This window comes from Macadamia integrifolia, chromosome 4, assembly GCF_013358625.1.
Source record: "Macadamia integrifolia cultivar HAES 741 chromosome 4, SCU_Mint_v3, whole genome shotgun sequence".
In the NCBI taxonomy this organism is placed as follows: Eukaryota; Viridiplantae; Streptophyta; class Magnoliopsida; order Proteales; family Proteaceae; genus Macadamia; species Macadamia integrifolia.
This window is the reverse complement of record NC_056560.1, coordinates 22,494,740-22,507,737: the sequence shown is the minus strand read 5'-3', so window position 1 is coordinate 22,507,737 and position 12,998 is coordinate 22,494,740. Positions and strand designations below refer to the sequence as shown.

The 12,998-nt window shown below is 37.7% G+C and overlaps 1 protein-coding gene across 2 annotated transcripts in view; it reads left to right on the top strand.

Annotated features, from left to right (window-relative positions):
• The window catches only part of LOC122076755, a 52,939-nt gene that overhangs the window by 27,484 nt on the left and 12,457 nt on the right, over nucleotides 1-12,998 (top strand). For both annotated transcript variants that reach the window (XM_042642266.1, XM_042642267.1), the window contains exons 5-9: nucleotides 1,638-1,795; nucleotides 4,243-4,408; nucleotides 5,945-6,081; nucleotides 9,827-10,514; nucleotides 12,511-12,623. In XM_042642266.1, the coding sequence (XP_042498200.1) occupies nucleotides 1,638-1,795; nucleotides 4,243-4,408; nucleotides 5,945-6,081; nucleotides 9,827-10,514; nucleotides 12,511-12,623 (1,262 nt within the window). The remainder of the gene's footprint in view (nucleotides 1-1,637; nucleotides 1,796-4,242; nucleotides 4,409-5,944; nucleotides 6,082-9,826; nucleotides 10,515-12,510; nucleotides 12,624-12,998) is intronic.

Here is a 12,998-nt window from a genome sequence, read left to right as displayed (position 1 = left end):
AAGTGTGGGCCATATCACAAATTATATTTTGGGGAAAGTAATATGACGTTAACTTTGAATCTTGCACAAGTTGGAATCTAAAGGTTGTAAGAGAACAAGGGAGCAAGTGAGGAAGAGAAGAGGAGGAAGAAGAGGAAGAAGAGGAAGAAGAAGAGGGAGAAGTGGTCGAATCGTGTGTGTGAGAGAATCATTTCTCTCTACATATATCGATTCAGTAATGTATTATGAGGAATTACATAGACCTCCATAGGGAGGTAAAATGGAAAAAGAAGAATTACAATATATGGTAACAAATAACTAGGTCCCAAACTACCCTTAATACACATCTCTAACAGCACAAATCTTCCAACAATGCAGAAAATCTCTACTCCCGATGCCACTACTGCCCAGGCCCCAACAACTTGGTTCCACGCTTGTAACGTGAGTGATTTGTTCAAAATTGACAAAAAACCCAAGTTTTCCCAAACCAGTGAGTGAACAAAATGGGTTGAAATCTTGACCCATTTTGTTTGAAACTTTGCATTTTATAATTTATGACAAAACGATACTGACATGAAACATTTCGGTGATATTCCAATTGATAAACTGCAAACTTTCTATATCATTAGTGATTACATTTCGGCATCTGTCAAAACTGAAGTATTTTGCAAAATATGGCGAAATTTCGAACTATGACTGACCCATGTGCACCATAAGCTTACTGCTATATCAAATAATAGAGAACATTTCTCTTTATTCTCCGATGAAGTCTCATCAATATGTTTTATTTATGGGATAAATATATATATATATATATATATTTTAATCATTGGTGGCACATGGCCATTATATAACACTGTGCAAGGTCTGATCATGATTACTTATGCATGTGTACAAACAAAATTAACACATTAGTTATAAAAAAGGGTACCTCATTTTGGGTGAAAGGGGAAAGAGTCAGCTGACTCAGCTTGTAGGGATAGAGCTCTTAGCATACGAAGAGGGTTATTTTTTTCTTTGATTTTGATTTTAACTTTCATTTATTTATTATATTTTTTTTTTTCAGAAGGTTTTGATTAAGGTTCATTTTTGTCTACTTTTAATTTGTTTCATGTGTTGTGCTTATTGTATGTCATATTACGTTAATATGCTTATTTTACCATATCTTGGAGAAAAAGTCTGGAAACAGCCATTTTCCTTCAAACTTCGGTAATATACTTATTAATTAATAATGGAAACAACTCACTATTTGGTCCTATCTCCACCTCAGCATGATTCAAGACTCACACCCTTGATGTGCTCTGGGGCTTCTTTCAGTGGAGTGCGTCTCCCTGAATAATAGCCTTTTTAAAATGGTTCATGTTCTGAGGATCTACTTTGGAGCATTATAGTTTTTGTATTCTCCTACCTTAACCCTGCTACAAAATATATGGGACTGTCTCTAATAACATGCAATACTTCATGGTGGTGCATATTCGACGATGTTCATAAAAAAAATTTGTTAACTACCTTGGTTATACCAGCATCTATATGCATTGATCTTTGGCATTTTGTGTATTTAAAATGTTTTTTCCGAAATATTTTCTAATTTTTCCAACATCCTTTTTTACTATTTTGAGGTATATTAGCTAAAACATGATATTTTATTGACATTGAAGGGGAAGCTTATTGGGGAAGAAGCTTTCATTCGTATTGCTCCAGCTGTTGCTGGTGTGGCTGATAGGTCAACTGCACACAATATTTTCAAGGCTCTTGCTGGAGATGATCAGGGGATCTCTTTAAGCTCTTGGACCACATATGTTGGTGAACTTCTCAAGTAAGCCTAAGATTACTGTTTCTTTGCATTGTAGTTCATTAGCATCTGGTAAGATTGTTCTAATAGCCATCAAAAGGTATCTTATATTAGTATTTGTCAGTAAGAATTAAATATTATCCACAGGAGATTATATTTGCTATGGTTGTAAAAGTATGTTTATTAAGAGCTCAAAATGTACAAGAAAATCTAGTAAGGTGATCTTTGGCGTTGGACTTTAAGGAAGTCTCTGTCCACATGGCCTTATCTCTTCTTGTACTTTGGAGTATATATTTTTTTTTGTGCACTATTTTAGTAACTTTCTTGCTTGTCCGCATAGTTCAAAAACTTGCGAAAATTTCGGTCATTTCATTTATTTCAGCCATTAGCCCCAAAAGAAAATGGCCAAGTGAAAAACATGGAAAAAATACACTGTTTCGGCACAGGAAAAAATTTTGGTAGCCAAAATGGAAAAATGAGGTTTGGAGGCTGGTTTTTCATCATCTACAGGAGAGTTTCATGTTTTGTGTGATATCCATGGTTCAAGAACTCTAACATCTGGGCTGAAATTTTGGCAGTTTTGGTGGACCCTGGGATGAAACCTGGTTTTTGGGAAATTTCAGAAAAAATACCTGGTTTTGGCCGAAAATTTCGGGCCAAATTTATAGCAATAGCCCATAAAAAAATACATGGTTTTGGCCCAAATCTCTGCTGAAACCTGTCTGAAATCTGAGATTTAGTTCCTTGGTGATAACCATTGTACATGATCATCAAGCCTTATTAGCTGTCCACACTCCCCCTATTATCACTTAAGGGGTTGTTGAGATTTTTATTTTAATACTCTCTAGCTTAAGTTCACAAGGTAGAATAGTATGTGATACGATACTGGTTGTTATATCATATGGTTGATCTTGATTTGATCACATGGCTATTATGTTCCCTTGCCTACTTAAAGCAAGGTCTATTTCTCTTTTTAGATAATGACAAGCTATCGCTTTCTAGCATTCTTGATTCTTTTTATGTCAAAATTTTTTTTTTGGGGGTTTATTTATTTTCCATGGACATTGTTACTACTACAAGTTTCTGCCACCATTGCCGCCATATGCTCCTTGACTCAAATGCTCAGTCTTGTACAAATGCCCTAATTGGGTTCTTTTGAAAGAATTGTTAGAGATAATAATCATTTTTACTTTTTGTCTTTAAAACTTGTCTCATTTATGTGGTGTCCCTTTTTTTCATTGTATAACTTTATTAGCTCGTAGGTATCTACCAATAACACCCCTCATTGGTAGAACTATGGTACTCTTCTTTCTGCAGTCCCCCTCCGGTGCTCCAATGGGTCGCCGGCGCCATACTTTCCCATGGTCCCTTACTCCCTAAACAACTATGCTCAATCTGTCATTCTCTCACCTTTTTTTTTTTTCTCTTTTTAATATTTGTTTTTGTGTTTGTAAATTTCTTCATGACAGCCATCTAAAATGTTCAGGCTCCCATCTAGATGTTGAGGTTTTGGACGCCTGGGCTGACCATGTCAGGCACCTATTCTGTAATTAAAAACATTGGATTATAGATATAGCTGTTCAGAAGATATGTTTTACTTTTTTGAGTTCCCTCCTGTATGATTGTTTATCAGTCTTGTTAAGAACTCAGTCTCGAGTTGGGGCTTTGTCCGAACGTGACACAGTTAGTTTATTACTTTCCTAGTTAGCTAGGTTGTCTTTCCTAATTAGAGTAGGTTTCTTTCTAGTTATCTTTCTGTACTAGGTACTACTTACCTTATTTTGTTGTAACTTTTTGGTTTATATATAATACTCAAGGGGGACTGCCAGATACATATCGGCTGCTCCTCTCCTTGCAGTCTTTCTTTTCTCTTCTCTCAAGTTACTGGTTACAGATCTTGGGTTTGTAACAAGTTTCCTTATGGAAGTTCCTGAGGGTACAAATATTAATAATATTAATGAGCATACTTTTGGCAGAACTGTAGTAGTTTCCAGATGTTTTGTTATCCGGTCAGGTTGATGCCATTCGTCTTTCTTCTGTGACCCAACTTGCCATCATCTGCCATAATGATAATGTGGGCATACATCTTACTAGGGAAACATCAAACCATGCCATGCCCAAAACATAACAAAATAGGGCTCCAAGAATGCGATATTCTGTAGCATGGTACTTTCTTGCCAATGTAAATTCATGGTGAGATTTTTGTCATCCATCTTTTTTCCTCTTTGTTCTTAATAATACTTTCCATTTTAATAAGTTCTGATACTGAATCATTGTACTCATTCCAATGCAACTTGAAATATTTCTCAATAATGTGTAACAATCATGAACATCCAACTAAACAAGATGAATGCTGATTGCATGGGTAGATGTAGCTGCAGTGAAACTTTAGATGGAGCACCTTTTAGCCTTGCTTGAGCTTCCCATGATTTGCTCAATTTGCCGTGGTTCATCTGTTCTCTTTCGTGTAGGGTGCATGAAGGACGGATGTCATACCAGACACGAGAAAGCCTTCCGCTTTCTAATGAGCAAATATTATGCATTGGTTCTAGCAAGAAACGGCCTGTTCTAAAATGGGAGAATAACATGGCATGGCCTGGAAAACTTACTTTGACAGATAAAGCTCTCTATTTTGAGGTATTGTTCTTTCAAGCAGATGGAATAATTTCAGCAAAAAATATTCTAACCAGAATCTTGTTGAGGGGCACATTTGTCTTCCTGTTGTGAGTATTTGGACCATGGTTCCAGCGGTTAATTTTGACTGATGTAATTATTTTTTTATTTTCAACTAGGAATATCTAGTAGGGAACAAATAGGGACTCATAAATAATAATGGTGGATGATATTTTACTAGCTGCTGTTTGTTAAAAAATGTGACTTTTGGTTTTAAGTAATTGTTTTTGTTAAAAATTGGTCAGACATTCTATGGAAATAGGTAAATGGGTTGAGAGTGAAATGTTTCTGGAGGGTGGACGAAGGGTCAAGGGGACAAGAAAATCCATGAATTTAAGTTCGAAAGGATGCAAGTGTGAGACTCTTACATATTTTTCTTGTAACTATTTCCCTAGGATTTCTTGGCAATTGGGTGGATTTGGACTAAGGGTCTTGGGCTAATGATTGCATGGCTGAGCCCAGGTTGTTCATAATTGGGCAGGTTGGAAAGAAAAAAAAAAAGGAGCAACCCAGTGCATGAGGCTCCCTCTACTATAGGGTCTGGGAGAGGCAAATGTATGCAGCCTTATCCAATAAATTTGTGAATAGTTTTAGTATATGCTAAATGCAGATTTTATTTATTCTGCCACATATTGTCAGAGAAAATCTAAATTGTGGCGCTTATCTTTCCTTGTCTGCATAGCCTTTGGTTATGCTTATCATGCCTGACCAGTTAAAGGAAGATGTTAAAACCTAAATGGAAAATATGGTTTGCTTGATTTTTCTAATTTTGTTTATATTCTCATGTACAATGAAATTTTCTCTAAGATTTCCCAAACTTCAATTTTTTTTTTTATGAATTCATACAATCAATTAAATTTTGATGATGTCAACCTAGATGTTTTTTATATTTTTTCACTTTGCCCCTCACCTAAAAAATATAGGAAATCTTAATTTCCACCCTATCATAATTTTTCCATCTCTTTGCTTGTATATTTTTGTTAAATTTCGTAGTTAGGGATGGGAATGGAGCAGGTTAAAGTGTGCTCTACCCAGCTTCTAGTTGTTTGATCATGATATAATATTTGTTGGGTTAGGGTCAGGTATGGTATTTGAGACCCCGTGTGCTCCCTTCACCCTGAGGGTTAGGTGTTAAAATAAAGAATCCAGCTGGTTTGATTTAATGACAGAATTTAAATAATATGGTAAATGGTAATCCAATTGATTGTATGAATTTTTGTATAACTTCTGAAAAGCAAGGCAATCTTTAAGAGTAAACTTCATCATGCATGTAAACATAAACAGAATATGAAAAGTGGTGGAAATCTTTATTTTCCCAAATCTTAATTGTAAAGCCATTTGCATTTTTATTCCACAAGCAGTAATGATAATGGTAAAAGTTGATTTTTTGTTTCATCATGAAAATTTTGGTCTAATTGGAAGTATAGACCTTCTTTGACTTGCTTGTGTTTGGTTAGAATGAGCATGTGTGGTGACACTTTAACTTGCATTAACTTGCAGGCAATAGGCTTGAAGGGTCAGACAGGAGCTATAAGAATGGATCTTAATAGAAATGGTTCACAGGTGGAGAAAGCAAGAGTTGGACCTTTTGGATCTGCACTATTTGACTCTGCTGTCTCTGTTTCGTCTGGTCCCGAGTGAGTATGCTTCTGTAAACATGTCTCTTCTAGAATCTAAATAGGACCCTGCATGTCCGACATTTACTTTTTTGTTGTAGCTTTTAAATTGGGTGACCTTTTCCAATTAAGTCAATTTTAATAGTAGAATATTTGTTCTGTATTTGCCCCTATAATGGAAAGTGTAGCAAAGCATCCATCATAACATCAATGAGCTGGCTGTTTCAGTACTCGTTTTCTGGCATTTGTTAGGACATTGAAGTGAAACAGCAATTAAATGGCACTGTGTATACAGGTGCTCCTTTTATCAATAATTGCTCAACAACTTTCATATTGTGTGTGGATTCCTTCTATCCTTTTTACCCCTTCTCCCCTTTTTTGAGTACACGGACATGAGCCAATGAATTTCCCATATCTCTGATTGCAAGGCCAAGTGGTCTGATATTCAAATCAGGCTCCAATCTGATGTCCACAATGGCTCCTTAGCAGCAGAAGAAAAAGTTTATCTCCTTGTCCCTCCAAGCTGTGATTGCTCCAGAGGAAAGCTTTTTGAGGCAAATATCTCGCATTAAATGGTTGGAGCTTGGGGATTCCAACTTGGCTTATTTCCACAAATCCTTAAAAGCTAGAACCAACATCAACTCTATCGTCTCTCTTGTTTCCTTCAATAGCTCCACTCTCCCCAAAGTGTAAGACATCAAATTTGAAATTATGGAATACTTCTCTAACCTTTTTGGGCCTTCTATCACCTCCCCTCCTACTCCCATCCCAGAGGGCCTCCTTAATAGTCACCCCCCCTACCCTTTTCGCTTCCCTTCATTCCATCCCTTTTGAGTCAGAAATCCTTGCTGCTGTCCACCTCACAAAACCAATGGAGCCTGGTCTGGATGGTTAATGGTTTCAGTATGGGTTTTTTTTTTTCTGCTTGTTGGGACATCATCAAAGAGAATCTTATCAAGGCCATTCAGAGTTTGTTCCTCTCCCCCAATCAGATAAATGGTATTGGTATCAATCATATCTTTCTTTGCCTCATCCCCAAGAAAGAGGGTGCTTCTTCCATTTATGATTTCCGCCCTATTGCTCTTTGCAACTTTCATGATAAATTCATCGCCAAGGTCCTTGCCAATAGGCTCAAATTGGTGGTGGACTCCCTTGTTAGTGACAACCAATATGCTTTCATCTTAGCCGTTGCATCTCTGACAATGTCCTCCTTTGTCATGAGTTTGTGAGAGGTTTTGATAGAAAAAGCCACTCCCTTGCTGCCTTCATGAAGATTGACATCCATAAAGCCTTTGACTCCTTGAAATGGGATTTCATTATAAATTTCATTAACAAAATGTCCTTCCCCCCTGTCATCACGAAGTGGGTCTATCATTGCATCTCTACCACTCGCTTCTCTGTTCTTGTTAACAGGAGCCCCGTTGGATTTTTTGCCTCCTCCACCGGTATTCGCGAAGGCTGCCTCCTCTCTCCCTACGTTTTCACCATTGCCCTTGAAGTCCTTTCTAGATGCATTCAATCCTCCATTGACCTCCTCGCCTCCCACTTCCTAAATGTAAAGTCCTCAACCTCACCTATCTTGCTTTTCCTGATGACCTCATGTTATTCTCTAAAGCCGACCCCCTCTCTCTTGCTTCCTTTCTTTCCTGTTTGTCTCAGTTTGGGAGTATGCCTGGTCTTAAAATCAACCATTCCATTTCCCTCTTTTTCCTTTTTGGGGTTTCTAATGAGGTTAAGGCTTCTCTTAAAGCCTTGACTAGTTTCTCCCTTGGCTCCCTTCTAGTGAAATACCTTGTCCTTTGATCCCATCCAGATTGACTACCTATCGCTATACCCCTATTAAACCTAATGCGTAAGAGACTTCGGCTTTGGAAAGGCAAGTTGTTATCCATGTGGGCCTCCTTGAGTTGATCCGATCAGTCCTTCAAGCATCATACATTTACTGGTTTGTTATCTTTGGTATCCAAAAGCCATCATTGTAAAGCTTAAATCTCTCCTGTGCTCCTTCCTCTGGAATGGATCTAAATGCTCTAAGTTTCTTCACCCCATCTCTTGCACTTCAGTCTGCGTTTCCCAAAAAATAAGGAGGTTTAGGTCTGAGATGCATTAAAGATAACTCGGCAGGCATTTTTAAGCTGATTGGAAATTGGCTGCCAAGAAGAGTTGATTGGATCTATCTAGGGATGTCCACGACGACTCTTTTTGGACAGTTCCCATCTCCTCAGATGCTTCCTTGGGTTTGGAGAAAGATCTTGAACCTCAGGCCTCTTGCTTTGAGATCTATTTCTGCTCAAATCGATCGATGATAGTTCTTCTACAAGACTTTGGATTGATCTGTGGAATCATTTGGCCTTTAGTTCTCCTCCACTTGGTTGGTGACAGAGCTATCTACTGTTTGGGTTCCAGTAGACTGGCCATGGTTTCTGACATCATTGATGATGGTGATTGGGTCCCCACTCCGTCTTCCTCTAATCAGTGGTGCCCCATTTGGCCTTTATTTCTAGGAGGCTGGCTGGTAATGGTGATTTGTTTTCTTTGACTACCTCCCCCTTAGGCATATTCAATTTGAAGTTTGCTTGAGATCTTGAGGCCCTGATGTCCCTTGGCACAATTTGGTATAGTTCAAAGCTCACATCCCACGTCATAGCTTCACATCTTGGCATGCCCTTTCTCACTATCTCCCAACACAATCTTTTCTCCTTCAAAGACACATTCCTGTCTCTCCCTCCTGTGCACTTTTTGGAGTGCGATTAAGGATGTGGATCATCTCTTCTCCAACTGCCTTTTTTTCTTCTATGATTTGGATTGGCTTCTTTACCAATTTTTGGCCTTGTATACGTAGGATCCTTCCCTTCAATGGGAATGGATCTTGGTTGGCATGAACTTTGGTGGTTCCTCGGTTTGTGACAAAATTGGAAAGCTTGTTTTTACCATTGCCATCCATTACATTTGGATGGAGCGTAATCTCAGAAGATGGACTCCCAACTCTAAATCCTTTCAGGTGATTTGTGAGTCTCATCTCTTTTGTAAGTTCCTTGGCATGCCTTTCAGATGGGTGACACCCCCAGAAATTGGCTCTGTCTCTTCTTGGAACCTTCGGCACTCTTTCTAGTGCTTTTTTGTAGTGGCTTTTGTTTTTCCTTTAGTTTTCCTTTTAGGCCGTGTGCCTTGTATATTCTTTCCCCTCGGGCCCCCTATTCTCTCCTCTTTGGTAATGAATTATTATTCACCCAAAAAAGCATGGTCAAAGTAACATTTCGGCCGAAATTTTGGCGAAACGAAACATTTGACTGAAATCAGACCAAAAGCTCGAAATATTAATCGAAATATTGCAAACCATGGTATCACATAGGGTTTCGTTTTGAGCCATTGTGAAACCAAAATACTTCAGAGTCTTCAGAAATTTCGGTGAAGCTTTGTACCATGGTTGCCACTAGTAAGGAGGTTCGCAATACTGTTTTGTTTGAATGGTTTCTACTTCAATATGTGAGATTGGAATTATGTTATTAAGGATTTATCAGCTTCCCCTTTTAAGTGAAGTGAAAAACCCTTTAATTTTGCCCAACTCTTATGTGCTTACAGGTTCCTTTATCTTTTCATCCTAAAACATCTAGAATTCAAAATTCTCATGAATCGTGATAGTGCAACTTCAAAACCCATCGCTTGTCGAATTGTGCATGACTTTTGACTTTTGACTTTTGTTTCACTTGAAAGGTTTTCCTGTTCTTTAGATCCAGTTTTCACTAATTATTTTTCTTCTGAACAGGTCCGAAACATGGGTTCTCGAATTTGTTGACTTTGGTGGTGAAATGAGAAGAGATGTCTGGCATGCTTTTATTAGTGAAGTAATTGCATTATATGAGTTTATACGTGAATTTGGACCAGAAGAAGGTGATCAATCAATGCATCAAGTATATGGTGCTCATAAAGGGAATAGAAGAGCCACAGTGAGCACTATCAACAGTATCGCTAGACTGCAGGCTCTTCAGTTTATTCGTAAATTATCAGAGGATCCAGCAAAGCTTGTCCAGTTCTCTTATTTGCGATCTGCTCCTTATGGTGACATCGTTTGTCAGACTTTGGCAGTAAATTTTTGGGGTGGTCCGTTAGTAACAAAATTTACCGAGGCAGGGAATCTAACAGCTCAAGGAATAAGGCCTTCAGATGAGGCTCCTGGGAGTAGTATTCATGTGTTCGACATAGATGGAAGTGTGTATTTGCGGAAGTGGATGAAATCTCTATCTTGGACATCTAATGCATCAATTAATTTGTGGAAAATATCTTCAGTAAGACAAGGTGTAGTTTTGACAAAAAATCTTGTTGTGGCTGATATGACTCTTGTAGAAAGGGCATCAGCAACATGCAGAGAGAAAAGTCAGGTTGTTGAAAAAACACAAGCTACAATTGATGCTGCAATGATCCAAGGGATTCCCAGTAACATTGACCTCTTCAAGGTGCATTAAATCTCTTCCATATTTTATTCTATTTTATGTTATATTATTTTTAACACTAGATTGGAGCAATGGATGGGAATTTTAATTCACCACCATAAGGAGAATCATTTTGTCATCCCTGACAATCTTCAAGGCCATAATATTTCATTTATTCTTAATTTGGTTTTCTAAATCAGCTCATTTCTTTAAATCTTGTGAAGGGACGTTTTCCCCCCTTAATCTCTGTAACTAAATATAGATGTGCAACGTACAGCATTTATATCCCAAAACTTTACTAGGACATCACCTTGCTTCAAATGATCTGTTCTTTTTTATTTATTGTATACCGTACAGATTGCCTTAAAATGAAAGTATATGTAAAACATCGCACATATATTTGGAAGAAGACAAAAAAAAAATCCCCTCTAAGGCTGCATTTTTGTTTCACCATAAAATATTTTCCAGGAAAATAGTTTAACATTTTTTATTTATATTTTTTTTTTCTAATTGGATTTTTTTTTGGTTATACATGATCAATAAGCATATTCAAAGTTCAAACATGATTGTGTGAGGGAAGGAATCGAGCCATATGATTGGGGTGGAGTGCTCTGTGGGTGCCAAGAGTGCCAATGATCAGGATACCATCACTATTTTTTTTAAAACAACATCCTGAATTTTAAATGGATGTTGTTTTCCAAATTTTGTATTGCATTTCAGTAAATCATGTTCCCCCTTTTGAATCTTTATGCAAATCTGTATTGGTTTTCAGCAAATCCTCCAATATATTTTGCAGAAAATAAATGCAGACTAATTGTAAGTCATATAAAAGGTACAGATTTACACATCTATTGCAGAAGAACCAGTAGAAAAATTCTATTTGATACCTGAAGCTGAAAACAGCAGGCTCTGGAGGTTTTCCTGATGCAAGATTCTTCATTTCAGATAGCCTTCCATAGGTTACAGCTAGATTTTCTTTTTGAGACTTGGAGAACTATGATTAAATGGATCCATTTAGATTGAAGGATTGATGGTCGCTCCTGGAGTGTAGCTGCTGGATCCCCTGCACGGCAATACCGAAGGGTAACATCTGAAATTGGGTCTTCCGTTCTTTTTGAAAATATCCAGAAAATTAAGTTAGTAAGCCCAATAATTGAAAAAACAATTCAAATTTAGACCCTTGCGGTTGTCCTGAATCTGTAGATATGGTGATGGGAGACTTGAACAGATAGTAACTTATTTTGGTATAGGGGAGGAGGAAGGGAGAAGAGCCTCTTGCATCATGGTCTCTCATCCCCAGACCATTTTTTGGGCCATGAAAATGTTTGCCTTTTCATTTGAGATCAAAGTGACTAGCGAAATCTAGGGTGTACAACTGAACTTGTAAAGGGCAGGCAGATAATTGAATCATACTGAATCGAAGCCTTACAGCATGAGGCATGAGGCATGAGGCATGAGGCATGAGTGACGCATGACACATGATTGAAGTTTTGAAGTGAATCAACTCTTGCCATTGGTCACAACAGACATGCAGTGATTGCATGAATAACAGTTTTTCACTGGTTCTGAGTTGGGTGTACTTGATAAATTCCTACGATATCCTTGTCAAAAGGTACTTGAAATCTACCTCTTCTAACCTATCAGCAGAAGAGAGAGTTGCACATCTACAGTGCTTACAATTGCTTCTTATATCTAAAGTTCTGAACAACTACCATGTTAGGGAAACTTTCTGGTATGTGTCAAATGCGAATGGTATATGGAAAGTGGAAAGAAAAGCCATATCCCTTGATGGATGTTGTCGTCTCCAAGTTTTATGTTAACTATCATACCATGTGTTTCTTCTGTTTGGAAATTTTATACTATGTTTTGCTCTGTCAAACTTTGTTGTGAACTTGTGATAAGGTTTTTTTTTGTTTTAATATCTTCAGTTGTTGATGCTGTAGCTCGTATAGCCCAATTATTTTATTTTCTTTTTATGTTATTTGTAGTTGAATATTTTGTCCTTTTGCTTGATACTCAGGAACTTCTCTTTCCACTGTCAGTCACTATGAATAATTTTGAAAAACTTAGGCGTTGGGAGGAGCCACATTTGACAGTCTCTTTTCTTGCATTTTCCTATGCTATAATTTTCAGGTAAGAGAAAGAGAACTCCAATGCTTGGGATACTTTCTTGACACCACTTCTTGATTTGTTAGCCCCCTTGGGACTAGTGCATTGAGTGGTAATTAGGTATATTGGTGTTTGGTAGAAATCTATAATATATGAACTGTCACCAACTAGGGAACGGTTTCAATATTTTGGTTCCACTGGAATTTTTCCCTTTGGAAGTCTGAAGGTTTTCTTTAAATATAGAAATGGCATAAGATTTCAAAATCTGACTATCACAATGTGTTCCTCGATTCTTCTACCTTGCAACTTACAAGGTTTGGGGAACTTGAAGAATGTAGGAAGGACCAAACTGGGTCTAATGCTGGATTGATGTCCTCTTTCTTCCCCCCCCCCCCCCCC